This window comes from Sinocyclocheilus grahami, unplaced genomic scaffold (genome assembly GCF_001515645.1).
Source record: "Sinocyclocheilus grahami isolate Dianchi unplaced genomic scaffold, SAMN03320097.WGS_v1.1 scaffold405.1, whole genome shotgun sequence".
Taxonomy (NCBI): domain Eukaryota; kingdom Metazoa; phylum Chordata; class Actinopteri; order Cypriniformes; family Cyprinidae; genus Sinocyclocheilus; species Sinocyclocheilus grahami.
The window spans coordinates 770,102-785,364 of record NW_015505584.1 but is presented as its reverse complement, the minus strand read 5'-3'; the positions used below and the strand labels follow the sequence as shown (position 1 = coordinate 785,364).

The 15,263-nt window shown below is 39.2% G+C and overlaps 1 protein-coding gene across 1 annotated transcript in view; it reads right to left on the bottom strand.

Moving 5' to 3' along the window:
- LOC107550661 (probable phospholipid-transporting ATPase IF) overlaps window positions 1–15,263 on the bottom strand; it is a 54,979-nt gene that overhangs the window by 11,772 nt on the left and 27,944 nt on the right. Inside the window, exons 2-18 of the mRNA XM_016231999.1 lie at window positions 12,690–12,806; window positions 12,440–12,529; window positions 11,277–11,357; window positions 11,045–11,152; window positions 10,814–10,942; window positions 9,376–9,479; window positions 9,228–9,275; window positions 8,972–9,036; window positions 8,693–8,774; window positions 8,446–8,596; window positions 8,126–8,323; window positions 7,858–8,016; window positions 6,711–6,886; window positions 6,513–6,581; window positions 6,332–6,405; window positions 6,143–6,246; window positions 4,856–5,037 (exon numbers count right to left, since the gene is read on the bottom strand). Coding sequence (XP_016087485.1) covers window positions 4,856–5,037; window positions 6,143–6,246; window positions 6,332–6,405; window positions 6,513–6,581; window positions 6,711–6,886; window positions 7,858–8,016; window positions 8,126–8,323; window positions 8,446–8,596; window positions 8,693–8,774; window positions 8,972–9,036; window positions 9,228–9,275; window positions 9,376–9,479; window positions 10,814–10,942; window positions 11,045–11,152; window positions 11,277–11,357; window positions 12,440–12,529; window positions 12,690–12,806 — 1,937 coding nt within the window. The remainder of the gene's footprint in view (window positions 1–4,855; window positions 5,038–6,142; window positions 6,247–6,331; window positions 6,406–6,512; window positions 6,582–6,710; window positions 6,887–7,857; window positions 8,017–8,125; window positions 8,324–8,445; window positions 8,597–8,692; window positions 8,775–8,971; window positions 9,037–9,227; window positions 9,276–9,375; window positions 9,480–10,813; window positions 10,943–11,044; window positions 11,153–11,276; window positions 11,358–12,439; window positions 12,530–12,689; window positions 12,807–15,263) is intronic.

Genomic DNA, 15,263 nt, shown 5'->3' with positions numbered 1-15,263 from the left:
CTATTTTCATCTTCCGGGTTTAAAATCTACATTGTGTTGACGTCCCAATTTGTGACGCGGCAATGGACTATAGTACATCGATGACGTGTCGGTGTCTAATAAATTATTCATGAGACTGCGTGTTCTTATCCTATGAGAAGAGGCTTTGCTTAATTATTCACAACAGCATGTGTTGATTTGCTATGACAGACGTTTCAGACTGTGAGACTGCGTACATTAACTGAGAGAAACGTTAATGGTTCGATTGGAAGGAGAGCGTTTGTTTTTGCTTTGTAATAAGAGTTCGGCACAAACGCGATTCATTCACTTGATGAGCATAACCGTTTTTACAGCTCTGTGACACAACCCGTCAAAAGGCTTATATAACACCACAGAATAAGCCTTAAAAGTTCTCAGAGGTGCAACAGCGCGTTCATTTGTTTTCGATGCAGAGTGCAAATGGCTGTGCATTTATTTGTGTTTTTAACTCGATGGGAGCGAAATGAAACTGTCTGAACACTAAGCTGTGTGTGGTGTCGTCTGTCTCCCCTCTTCCCCCTCCTCTGCTCCGCTGCACACCACACCACACCCACTTTTTTAGCATTTTTTAAAACTGTGGTGAGAACTAACCAGTGCTGAAACGAGGGGGTTTCATGACCCTTTAAGGTACAATCACAGTAACATTATGTGACGTACTCATTTCAACAGGAATTCACACCACTGGGATTTTTGCATGAGGATGAAAGATTTCCACGTGCAGATTTCACAATGGATTCAGCTGGTTGCACCAATTTGTTATTATTCTTCTATTTGTTTTGCTTGACAAATCTTGTGTGTGTGTGATGTGTGTATATACAGTGGGGCAAAAAAGTATTTAGTCAGCCACCAATTGTGCAAGTTCTCCCACTTAAAAAGGTCTGTAATTTTCATCATAGGTATACCTCAACTATGAGAGACAAAATGAGAAAAAAAAAATCCAGAAAATCACATTGTATTTGGATACACATTGGATTTTTAAAGAATTAATTGGTAAATTCCTCAGTAAAATAAGTATTTGGTCACCTACAAACAAGCAAGATTTCTGGCTCTCACAGACCTGTAACTTCTTCTTTAAGAGGCTCCTCTGTCCTCCACTGGTTACCTGTATTAATGGCATCTGTTTGAACTTGTTATCAGTATAAAAGACACCTGTCCACAACCTCAAACAGTCACACTCCAAACTCCACCATGGCCAAGACCAAAGAGCTGTCAAAGGACACCAGAAACAAAATTGTAGACCCGCACCAGGCTGGGAAGACTGAATCTGCAATAGGTAAGCAGCTTAGTGTGAAGAAATCAACTGTGGGAGCAAATATTAGAAAATGGAAGAAGGCATGTGGGAAGACACCAAATGTTTATTCCTGGCAAGAGCCCTACTCCGGTCATGGGAGTTTCTTATTTGTTGCCTCTGATAAATAAATTAGAGGTTAAAGAAGTCACCGCTTGCCACTGCTATAAAGTTCTGTAGAGTCGCTCAGTGATGAAAACAGTGAAGCCGTTCACTGTCAGATATTCTAAGGATTTCTCTGAAGATGCTCAGTGAGCAGACTAGGGAGGACGTGTATGTGCCTCCGTTGTACAGTTTTAAAGGTTTGTCAAAAGGCTCATGGAAATCACAATGACAGCACGATTCCAGACACGTTCGTGTGTCCCTGCATGAATAGTGCTGCTGCTGACATGTAGACAGAGACTGACGGCTGGCCTTAAGAGCACAGAGAGCTGCGTGATTCACGGCGACATGTCAAACTGCATTAGCAGCAGTTTGCATAAAACTGACACACATAAAACTTCCACACTGACTCACTGCTGACTTCCTGCTCTCTAGCCAATAATCACGAGCGGAGTGTGAAGTCATCACACCACTGTCACTATCATCACTGCCTGCTGACAATATACTGTCACACAGAGTACTCACAGTTCTAGTTCTTCAGTGCTAAGCGTCAGCATCCATCCTCTGTCTTCACTAGTTTACAGTCCAGCTATATTACAGCTATAGGACAGGAAGAGCTAAATAAACTTATCACTGCATCTAAACCAACAACATGCCTGTTAGATCCTGTACCCACTAAATTACTGAAAGAGTTGTTACCTGTAGCAGAAGAACCGCTTCTCAATATTATTAACTCGTCGTTGTCTTTAGGTCACGTCCCAAAAACATTCAAGCTGGCGGTCATTAAGCCTCTTATTAAGAAACCACAACTAGATCCTAGTGAACTGGCAAATTACAGACCCATCTCAAATCTTCCTTTTATGTCAAAAATTTTAGAAAAAGTTGTGTCTGCTCAATTGTGCTCCTGCCTGCAAAAAAATGATCTCTATGAAGAATTTCAGTCAGGCTTCAGGCCCCACCATAGCACAGAAACTGCACTTGTTAAAATTACAAATGACTTGCTTCTTGCGTTTTAACACTTCTAATAAATTATTAGAACAAACCTTTAAACACTATATGAGAAAGTATTACAGCATTTGCGTTTATTAGCAACAGAAAGGCAAACGCTATAGGCTAATACTTTCTCAACTACTATCAGTTTTCAGCAAATATGCATTTATATCATTTAAACATATATATATATATATACATATATATATATATATATATATATATGAATATTTAATAAACATCTAATTTCACAAAACTTGCAAACTTGGTGAATCCAGCTGTAAGATTTATCTCCAGAAATATCCTGGCTGGATTTTCTGCTCAAAATGTCCAGGTTTTGATATTGTTTTCCTATTATTTTCATACTTGCTGAAGGTAATGACTGAAAAGTAATTTGACCAATAGCGTGCAAGCGTTGTACATTATTGACCAATTATGTATGGCCGCGTCCATGAGGGTACTATGATGTATTTGTGTCATATTCTTTATTTTATTCATGTTATATTATTTTTACGTATATTTTAAATATTTAAATTTTTATTTGTGAAAAATACTATAATATGATTACAGAATCAAGAAGTTACCATAAAAAGAATAGATTTTTTTTTTTACAAATTTCACTTGATTAAGTTCATATTTTTTTCCATTTAATTCTTTTTCAAAAGATTTATTATGATCTAAATGACTAAATATGTAAAATAAATGTAATTTCAGCAATTATGCATGTTTTTATTATCTTTAAATGACAGTGTGATGTCAAAGGAATCCCATGTGAGCAGAATTAATTTACTTGTGTATGAGACGTCTCCACCTCAGCATCGCATTAGTATTCATGTGTGAGAGTGTGCGTGTGAGTGTGTGTGTGTGAGTGTGTGTGTGTGAGTGTGTGTGTGTGAGAGTGTGTGTGTGTGTGTGTGTGAGTGTGTGTGTGTGTGAGAGAGTGTGTGAGTGTGTGTGTGAGAGAGTGTGTGAGTGTGTGTGTGAGAGAGTGTGTGAGTGTGTGTGTGAGAGAGTGTGTGAGTGTGTGTGTGAGAGAGTGTGTGAGTGTGTGTGTGAGAGAGTGTGTGAGTGTGTGTGTGAGAGAGTGTGTGAGTGTGTGTGTGAGAGAGTGTGTGAGTGTGTGTGTGAGAGAGTGTGTGAGTGTGTGTGTGAGAGAGTGTGTGAGTGTGTGTGTGAGAGAGTGTGTGAGTGTGTGTGTGAGAGAGTGTGTGAGTGTGTGTGTGAGAGTGTGTGTGTGTGTGTGTGTGAGTGTGTGTGTGTGTGAGAGTGTGAGAGAGTGTGTGTGTGTGAGAGTGTGTGAGTGTGAGAGTGTGTGAGTGTGTGTGAGGCTGCGTTTACACTGCAAGTCTTAATGCACAGATCCAATCTTTTGACCATATCCGATTTTTTGGCACATCTGTTTACATTCACTTTAGACACAACTGGTATTCGATATCTGCGTTTACATTAATTCCCACCCAAAAGGATTGTCTGCAGTGATCGCTTTACTATGCACATGGTAAACCCTCGGGTTTTAAATGGCCGTGCTTTTAAAATTATTTATATAATTCACGTCGAATGGCCATTATTATTTGCCAGCATGGACAACGGCTGTCATGGATGTTTTGCAGCACAAAATCTGACTGAACGGATAAAGGCTGGAAAATAACGGTAATTTTAATTTGTTAGACTATTTATCTACAGCTCGTTAGAGGTAGAATTCTTTAGTGAAATAAAGATGATATTTATTGAAATGAATTTGAATTAAGGAGAGAGAGAGAACGAACGCATGCACCCACGTGCGAGCGAGCGATTGTGAAGCATTGCAAACAAGCTTGTCAGTTTAATTACAAAAACTGCCAAGTTATCACCTCATTGCTGAGAAATATATGTAGCTTTTAGCTGTTGTATTTTCAAAATTCACGGGGCGGGGGTTGAAAACCAGCTCCTGAGTGTTCAATTTCTTACCTATAAAAAGTTTCCATCTCAATAAAATGCGAGCGCATACAGCACGCCGGCATTAAAACGCCATTAAAAATCTTTATGAGCAAACGTGTTGCACTTGCATTGGGAGTTCTGTGGAGAATCAGATATGTGTGTTTAGATGTAGGTCGGATGTCCAGATATCAGATGTGTATCCGATTAAAATCCAACTTTGGAAGTGGCTCAGATCGGATGCAAAAAAATCGGATCTCATGCGGGGTTTTGTGTTTACACGTGTGCAACAAATTCCGATCTGTGTCAGATGTGAGCAAAAGATCGGATTTTTTGTGCCAGTGTAAACGCAGCCTGAGTGTGTGCGTGAGTGTGTGTGAGAGTGAGTGTGAGAGAGTGTGTGTGTGTGTGCGTGTGAGAGTGAGTGTGTGTGTGAGTGAGTGAGTGTGTGCGTGTGAGAGTGTGTGTGCATGTGAGAGTGTGTGTGTGTGTGAGAGTGAGTGAGTGTGTGCGTGAGTGTGTGTGTGTGTGTGTGTGACTCACTTGTCCTCCACCCCAGTCGCTCCCAGCAGCTCCAGGTCTTTCTCGATGAAGTTGAAGACCTCGACCAGTCGTTCCTCTCTCTGCTGCAGAGCCGTTCTGGCTTCATGGAGCCGCCGGTCCACTTCCTGATACTCATCTGCACTGAAGTGTCTGCAGGCCACCACCAACGTCCGCAAACCCTTCTACAAAAGTGAGATGGAACAAACCAATAAGAACATGATTTGCTGGAACATGAGGAAGAAAGTCCATTCTACTGATTCAAACACAAATGAAGGATCAAATTTGCTGTATTATACACAAAATAATGTAATACAAAAGTTAATGTAAAGGAGAACTGAGAACTGCTGGCTAAGAAGTTGCTTGAAAGCTCCATGACCATAACTGAGTTAATGCTTTTAAGCACAGATATAGAGAGCATTCAGCGTATGGAGGAGCATTTCAATGTGGCTGTTGTGTCTGAAACATCCCATGAGTCTCAATACAATCCTCTGAGAACTCCGTCTGTCTGTGTGTGTGTGTGTGACACTGGTGATGTGGGTCTGAGGACACTCTCATGGGTTTCAGCACAGCTGATAATGAGGAGCTAATTAACTGCAGCGCTCTCATCAACATCATTTGAATTAAAAAAGCTGAACTCAGACCAGACCTTGACATTTCAACGAAACTATTAGATGTCTGAAGAAAAAGTTTAGCAGGCGCTCGCCGATCCATGCTTGCGAGAAGCTGTTAGGGCATTTCGAGGTGATTGTCTAGGTAGTTGTTTCCTACAGAAATCAAAGTCTCTGCAATATTCTGGGGCCGGATTCTTCATGACATATTCCACATGTCACGTCACTTTAATAATAAAATTCTCTGTAACTGCTATTTGTTGTAAAATGTAATAATAAAGTTAATACTTTGTATTCTCTAAAACATTTAATAATGTTATTGTCTTATTTTTTGAAGATTGTTCTAAAGAAAAAAACTTAATTTGAATTTCCAAAAAAGTCACTGTAAATTAACACATTTGCAAAATTTACAAAAATGATACATTTTTCATTGTCAATAATATAGGGATGTGTGAATCACAGCTCACAAAGAAGTCACTTTCAAAACCAAACGGCTTTCTGCTGGTCAACGTGAACGACTGAGATGAAATTCCCAATCGCATGAATTCCTATTGAAATGAATGGAATTTGCCCACAAAATTTTGCAGAGTAACAGTAAATGTGACCGAACCTTAATAGGATTACTACTAACTAGAGTGAACTAGTAAGCCAGCATGGCAGCATGATGTAGAGAGCTCACCAGAGCAAACTCATCCACGTGGACTCTGGTTTTATCGATCTCTCCGCTCGTGGTGTAGGGCAGAACGGCTGATTCGGCTCCTTTTGTGAATAGCACCTTTTCACCTAATGAGAGACAGAAGGTCATTAGGTAACGCTCACGCACTGCGGTTCAGTCTTAAACAGCACAAGCGTGTTCAGAGGCACATGCCTGAGGGCTTCTGCAGAATCACACTCATTCTCCTGCGGTTCGCGTCGAACTCCAGAACGTGGAGGAGTTTGTACCTGCGTGCAGAAAGACAGCTGTTAAACAGACAACTCTAAAAGCTAAACAACCTTCTGAATACGGTTCACATTTAGTGAGCTAAAATAAACAGAAGAGCGTGATATACTTCTCTGCTTTTCCTAATGTTTTAATCTCCATGATTTCTCCATGGCTTCCTATAAATGTGACACCCATCCTGCAGTCAAAAAGATCATTTAAAGATATAGTTCCCACAAATGTTTCAACAATCATGGTCAAAAGAATATATTTGGCACATTGACTGCAAAAAAACACAGACGTATGTGAGCTACAGCTGTGCTCTCACCTCTTGGTGGCTTCCACGAGTGCTTTCTCATCAGGAGAAGAGGCGTAATACTCCATCTGAGGCGAGAAGCCGTTGGCATGTGAGAACGGGTCTCCCGGCCCATCTGTTTGATCATAACTGATCTGCACCGTGTGACACAGTGAGACGGCTTTCAGGAACAACTCCTCCTCCCCGTTCTGAAAGGTGTACACACACACTTTGATTTATATACTTGATAATAATAGTATTAAATAATAATAATATACATATGCGTTTTAGTTATTTTAGTACATCAAGTTCAATTAAAATGAGAAATGCCTTGGCAACTAGCTGAAATTATTTTTTTTTATATATATTTATTGTATTTCATGATGTTATTTTATGTCTTTTTCATTCAATGTTCATTAGAAGTCCAAGCAAAGTGTGTCAAAATTGCACCTATAGACGGTGATACAACTGAAAATCTTTAATTATGGCATAACCGTATGATCAATAAAGTTGAAAATTGGTATGCATCATCTTCGGCGGGTGTCTTAACCTATCCTCTAAAATGACTCGGCTATATAAAAAAACATTGCCGCCAGCTGCCAATCAACTTTCAGTGGCTTAATAACGCCAAATCTGAATGTCCTAATGTTAAAAAAATTTATATATTCGTACATTGTGTGAAAACGAGTATGTTCCTCATTTTTTTTTAAAAAAACAAGTTTTTGCCAAAAACGTAAGTCTCCCCAAATAAGCTGATCATATCTGTATCCATTTCCTCAAAAACAAAAACAAAAAAAAAACGTTTCTGTCATTGATTGATTTTGGGTGTGGCCCATATTGTTTAATTAGCCTATATCTTGTGATCATATCATCCAAACTTCATGAAACATAAAACATATGGACAACAGAATATTCCTAGGAAACATGCCAGCTTTCATGAATTTTCAATGCAAGAGGGCACTATAACTTAACACTAACCTAATAGTGCAACTGTGATAAACAAGCTGAGATCCGACTCATACAAAGAAGTACTCACAGCATCCACAGGAAAGATTCTTTTGAAATTCACTATTTTGATTATGTTTTCCAAATTTACTACATACAATGAAAATGAATGGAATGGTAAAGTGTGTTTCTGCACCACTATCCTCACCAGCAGAATTGTACAAATGAACCTTACCAAACAAGGCACCGATCCGTCTGGAGAGTCTTCTGTCATTCCTTCAGGGACGAGCTTCCCGTTGATCTCCTGGTATTTGATCCCGTTGATAGAACACTCCCTAAACTGCATCTCGTTCTCAGTGAGGGTTCCCGTTTTGTCTGTGAAAACGTACTCCACCTGCGGGCGCAACATTAGCATGGTTTACTCATCTCAGGTAGTATTATAGCTGGGCAAACAGTTCTAATCTCACACACACACACACACACACACACACACACACACACACCTGGCCCAGCTCCTCATTGAGGTCTGATGTGTTGACTTGAGCCTTCTGGTCGCTCTCTTCATGGTACAGATCCAAGTCCCAGCCAATGAAAAAAGAGCCCAGAAACTTCTGCAGCTCAACAGTCACGTACAGCGAGATGGGGATTATGAAGTTGTACAACACCAGGAATGCCAGGAAGTCGGAAATAAACTTTAAAATCTGTGAGGAGAAATTCACCAGCAGTCTTAATGAAACCTGATCTGCCAGACGTCTCATAGTATGAATTTTAAATGTAAAATAACATAACCATTATAAGCTGAGTGTAGACACTTTATAGTGACCTGGCTGCTGTTTCTCTCCTGATCGGTCTTCTGGTTGTAAAACGGCTCATCCCACTTGTTCTCTGCCTGCCAGGCGTACTTTAAAATAGTGCTGAGGATGGCTTCAAACAGCAGAATGCCCAAGTAGATGATGAGAAATGTATTCATGGATCTGCACGAGAGACACGATGTGGTCATAATGGAGCACTGAGAACTGCTGACGTAAAGCGGTTGTGTGACGTGGAAATGGAAATGATGACACACATACTTCTCCACTGCAGAGCGCTTCTGGGATTTGCACTTGTAGTTAAGAGCCATCTTGGACTCCATGCCTGTGTACACGGCTACACCTGCATGATACAACTCCAGTTACGCTCACACCATCAAAAGGTGTCACTGGCAAGATCACAATTTTGATTAAACATTACAAACGTTTTTTGGGAGTAAAGTGCAGTGATAAGTTACGAAATAAGTAAACAAGGTCCATTTTGAATTCATGTAGACTTTAAATGTCCTAAGTTGGACCCTGATGGTGTGAATGCCATACCAAAGATTTCTTTGGTGTTTTTTAATCTTGCTCCTCGAAGCAGGAGGTTCTCTGATCCTAAGGGTCTGAAAGGAATAACCAAAAATATAAATAAACAAACAAACAAATAAAAAATAAACAACCTAAATACTTAAACACATACAATTTACATAAAATAAATGACAAAACATTAATAATAAATAAACAGATCATTTCTACATATAGATTTTATAAATAGTCAAAACCGTATTCATCTCAGATTTGAAGCTGGTCTTACCTGACTATCTCCTCTCCTTGTTGGGTTACTGTTATTCTCCCGACAAACCTGAGAAGACAGAACGTGCTGCGTCAGGACTCACAGAACTGAGAACAGCATCAAGCTGACTGTGTGAGGAGGATTTCGGTGATCTGACTGTGAATGGTACCTGTATAAGTCTGCCTCTGGCTGCTGGCACTCCACCACCGCCTGGAGAGACTCCAGCCGCGACACCGACTGCGACACCGCCGTTTCTGGCACCGCATAGTGTGTCTACACATCAGCAGAGAGAACACATTCAGTCTGAGAATGGCACATCTCACTTCTGACTTAACAGCACATAAATGCTATGTGTTACATATATTGGACAGCAGACACACATGCACTGTCAAATAAAAATATCTGGATATTAAATCACTTTTATTAAGATATCTCACATTAGCCAGACACAGACGGTATATTTGTGAAGCGGTTAAACATTGGGGATGGGCGATTAGCAAATATTTATATTACAAAATTTAAATTTCATGGAAATCTGAAACAAAAAAACTATCATAAATGACAATTACCAAAAGAATGGAAGGACCACAAATATGATAAACATTTATTATTATTTAAATAGTCATTTTTTTATTATTATTTAAATAGTCATGAACATCGCAATGAAACACCTTAATAAATAACTACAGTAAAAGGGAGGAAATTATATAAAGAAAAAAAAAAAAAAAAAAAAAAAAAAAAAAAAAAAAAAAAAAAAAAAAAATTAAAAAAAAATAAATCTCAAAATACTATTTTAGAAAGAAACTCTAAATACTAAGTCTCTAATAATATTTTGACCAAATTGAATGATGTTTAAATGACCGATAAACAATTAAATAAAAATAAAATTTTATCTATGTATTAAGGTGCATTTACTGTTCTGCAATTTTTTCAAGGGCGAAATCCAGTCATTTTAATAGGAATCTACGCGACTGGGACTTTCACACGAGGGTGAAAAATTCACACACAGATTTGGCAACTGGTTTTCACACTGACTCGCTGCACTGACCAACAGAAAGCTGTTTGGTTTGAAAATGGCTTCTGTGTGAGCTGTGCTTCATACATTGCTACACTATTGACATTTCATGATGGACATATTACATATTTCAGTTGTCCATTTTTTTTTTACGCAACTTTTTTTCCCTCTCTTTTTAGAGATATTTTCTTTAATTCTGCAGCTTCTCAATCACATGTTTTGGATAGCCTTTCCTGACACACTGAAAACCTTTTTGACGACTATATATACACTCCACATTAAAGCTCATACAGACATTACTCAGCATTTCTTGAGCTAATCCACTCAGTCTCTCTGCACATTTGACAGAAGCTGCATAACACAGTGAGCTAAATATGACAGCAGAGCTTAGTGGAGGGTCAGTTCGACAAAACCAGCCAGAAAATACACTCAGTTTCGTTTCACAAGCCTTCAGTACACAAAAACTGCTTTGAGGTGGACGCCGCTGAACATAACAACAACTTGCGGTTCAATAAGTGAGTCACGTGTTTATACAGTAACCTCTCTGAGAAATTCAGTGAGACGCTGTTGTTTAAGAGCACAAAACACAGACCTTCAGGTTAGTCTCTCCATCCAGGCTGGCAGTGGTGATGTGGCACGTCCCCTCGGCCCGATCTGATGACAAAAGCACCAGATCTGCAGGAAACGTCTCATCTTTGGCTACTCTCACAATATCACCTACCTATGAGATCACAGGAGGAATATACATTTTTTTATATTTATTATTTGAAGTTGTCTGGCAGAATTAATCATGGGATTCCCAATGCTGTTGGCTGAAACTCACTCGGATGTTTTTAGATCGGGTTTGGACCAGACTGCCACTGCGCACGACAAATACAGGTGCTCCATTCACTTCATTGTCAGCTTTGTGCCTCAGCCAGTCTTCATAGCCCTGTATTTGAGAGCGGGATTATGAAAAACAGACAACTGACTGGTTATCCTCCAATCAGTCTGGCACAACACTGCGTACACATCATTCATGAACACGAGCTGCCTAAGCATGCTTGTACACTCACCTGTTTGATGGCAGTTACTGTGATGACAAAGAACAGCGGAAGTCCACTAGTTATAGGGGAAGTGGGTGTATCTATCATTAACTGTAGGGGAGAGAGAGGATCTGGTTAGAAACAGGGCAGAACTGTGTCATATACTGCCTTTAACCTCCACAGCCATGCATCGCCTTTGAAAGAACAAGGAGACATGTTTCATCTAGAAAAACAGTGTATTTTTAACATTAGGGCTGTGCAAAAATACAAAAAAAAAAAATTACAAAAGCTGCCACTGGGGCAGAACCCTTTCAAAAGGTACACATTTGTACCTTGTTTACCCCAAAGGGGTGCACATAAGCACCTTAACAGTTACCTTTCAAAAAAGGTTCTGCCCCAGTGACAGCTTTTGTGCCTTTTTTTCCCCTGAGTACACGATATATTATAAATCCACACAATATTTGTGTTATTACTATGTTGGCAACCTCAAATATTGTTTTATATTGCAATGACTTTAAAGGTGCGGTCACATGTTCCATAGTTCTGCAAACTTTCCCAGGCAAAATCCAGTCATTTCAGTAGGAATCCATGTGATTGTGAAATTCACCGAGTGAATTCAGAGCATAATATAAGGTGTGACTTCAGGCAAGCATGATTTCATGCTCACATTATTGTCGGTTGGATGACATGTTGAGAACGACAGGTGAACAGTGATTGTTGTGTTGTACTTTAACATGACCAAGGTGTTTGTAGTGAACATAATCTTTACTTACAGGAACTGTTTCCAACACTGATGTCGCTGAACCTGTATTATTTTTTCAAGCCAGGGATTATGAAGCTAAAACAGCCTCCAAATATATTTATGATAAAATATGATCCACAAATGCGGAAGCTAATTTACATGACCAGAAAGTTGATATATTTGCAAACAGCAATTCTCAAAGTCATTACCTAACTCATATTCACAAAATATTGTGAACAAGTATTTTGTGAATGTGAATTGGATTATGAGTTTGTGAACAGCTGTTTCCGAATGCGAATGTGAAAAAGGTTGCACAATTTTTATTTTTTTTTTATTTTTTAGACTCTCAAAATACAGCAGCTCTCCTGTGGGAAACACTGGTGATGAAGATCATCATCAGCATCACACACTCAGCTGAGAGCTGGGAAACATGAGGACGACCTGGGCTTACCTGAACCAAGAAGATGATGAGAAAATAAAAATTGGCGATTCTTCTGAACTGCTCAAACAAATTCTTGGGGATGAAATTCCATATGGTGTACTACAAAAAGCAAACAAAACAGCGTTGAGGATTTTACTGCCAAATTCTCAACATGAGCAGGGAAACACATGCACACGCGAGTCAAGTGATTGTAGGTCTTTTTTTTAAAAAGACTTTTTCACATTCAAGCGTTCAGAGCAATCATGCTGTCTGCTCTTACCTTGGAGGAAATGATCCTGTTGTCTGCAAACCTCTGAGGAATATAATGGCCATGCTGTGGGAACTTGTTTGCTATGTAAACTGTGCGTGTGTCACTCTGATGGGGAGGGTCGAAGCCCTGGAAGAGATGAGGAGAGACGAGTCAGTCAGTGTGACAGACAAGACAGGCCAGAGACATCAACAACTGCTGTTAAATATTTCACCTACGGCGATAGATAATATAACAGCCATTGGTGAAACCGTGATCGAATCGTAAAGCTTATAGAGAACAGTACGCTGAAGAAGCGGAGAGTCTGGTGGGAAGGCATAACACGCTGCCAAAGTCATTATTAATTCAGTTAGTGTGCAGCAAACAATTCATTACGGGAGGCCTTTTCACAGCACATGAGAGCTAAGTCACTTACTATCGAACTCCTACTGCTTTCTGACTTTCTTTTTGGTCGGCAGGCCAGACGCACATCCTGTATGTGACAATCAGAAGCCAGATTCACGGAAATATTTTTAAGAGAAGAAGATTCTATAGATAAATTATTTTTGTGAGAATGTTCCTAATTGCAATTCTTGACAAATTCTTAATTTTTAAAAATATTTTCTTAAGAGCATCTTTTTTAAAAAGAAAGAAAAATACAGGTTTTGGCACTATCTGATTGTATGCTGGTTCTTGTCGAAGACTCGCTGATCAGCTTAATAATGGAAAAACATCGCAAATGTCATCTTTTTGCAAATTACCATAATAAACACAAGCAAGCATGAACACTACTAGTGGTCGACCGATATTGTTTTTTTGACAGCCGATGCCGATATCTTGGAAAGCAGGGTGGCTGATGGCCGATATAAAACAGATATAATTTTATTTAATATTTAAGAAATTTGAAATAATTTGAAAATGGATAAAAAAATAAATGTGTAAAATAAACATGCTTATACTTTAAATGACAAAGTATTTTCACAAATAAACAAATATTTTATAAAAAAAATAATTAAAAAGGAAGTAAACACTGTAACCAACAAGGCACTCAGTATTCTGGAAAGTTTGTGTGCATTGGGAATTAAATTTTTTCAAATAAAGCCAAGGTAACACTCTTTTTACATACAGCACACAGTGGAAATGACATTAATATGGCAGTGGGCAAAAGCATGTAGCACAGCATAATTTGAAATAATGAGTTTAAAGTTTGTCGATCATGTGTCTCCAGTGAAGCTGAACTCTCCTCCTGTCCGCATTCAATTCACACGGACCGACCGTCACGCAGAGAACACGCAATCATGCAGGTCACATGCACACTTCACAAGATCTTACAGCTGGATCCGACTGAGTTTGTAAGGTTTTTGAAATTAGGTGTTCATTAGTCATTCAAAGATTTGTTTAAATTATGCAAATGCTTATCTGCTGAATGCTGACGGCAAACGAGAACGTATTATGTTTGCCTTTCTATTACTAACAATATAAAAGCAATCGTTATACTCTCTTGTATACATTTTAATTCCTTTGTTTAACAGTTCTATCTGATTATTAGACAGACTTCTGTCCGTGGACAGGACTGTTAACGATGACAGCGTACAAGAGGGAGAATGTGAGCACTGTGCCTTTCTCAGTGCCCTCAAAATAAAAGTCCCACCACGAACGCATCGGCCAAACAGAAAGACTTATCGGCCAATGCCGATATTTGAAAAATGCCAAATATCGGCCGATATATCGGTCGACCACAAACGAGAACGTATTATGTTTGCCTTTCTATTACTAACAATATAAAAGCAATCGTTATAATACTTTTTTGTATCCACCTTTTTCTTCAACGCGGAGGTAAGCCTATGGGTGAGACTTCCGGTTCATTAGCCGCTATAGGTAAATAACGAGGAGAATAACAACGTGCAGTAAACGGTAAAACTGTTTGCACTACAAACCAGTGTGTTCATAATTTCAGATAATACATTAAAATAATATGATAAGACACACCAACTTTCAATATCAAGCAGCAAAACGAACTGTTTTGTTCAGCTAAAAATAGCTGGACGGAGTGGACGCAGATGAAACCGGAAACCATACCCATATATTTTCCAAATGGCCGTGCCCATTTTTACGACAAGAAAAAGGTGGATACATTTTAATTCCTTTGTTTAACTGTTCTATCTGATTATTATTAGACAGACTTCTATCAGTCAGTCCACAGTAAAATTCACACAGCCTGCTTAAAGTTCTAGCTAGTTTTCACGAACCATTGTGACTTCCGTAAAAAGTTGACGTCAGAACTACACAGTCACCGCCTTCAGTTACCACCCACCGCCCACCGTCCCACTCTCCTTTTGCCAAACCCCCAGACAACATCGCGCCCATGCCATTGCTGAGCAACAACAACACGGAAACATGTCGAAAAGGTTAACTTTAACCACGAAACCAGATCGGACGACCTGTAACGTTACACTCTCACTCAAAGGATGGACGATCTGACAGGATTGTTACTATGAGGTGGATCACATCTAACATGTAAAGTAAAGACAAACTCACCGTGTCTATATAGTCATGATGAAGATGTATATACATTTCAATTTCAGCAGGCAACTATTTTTACAGCTA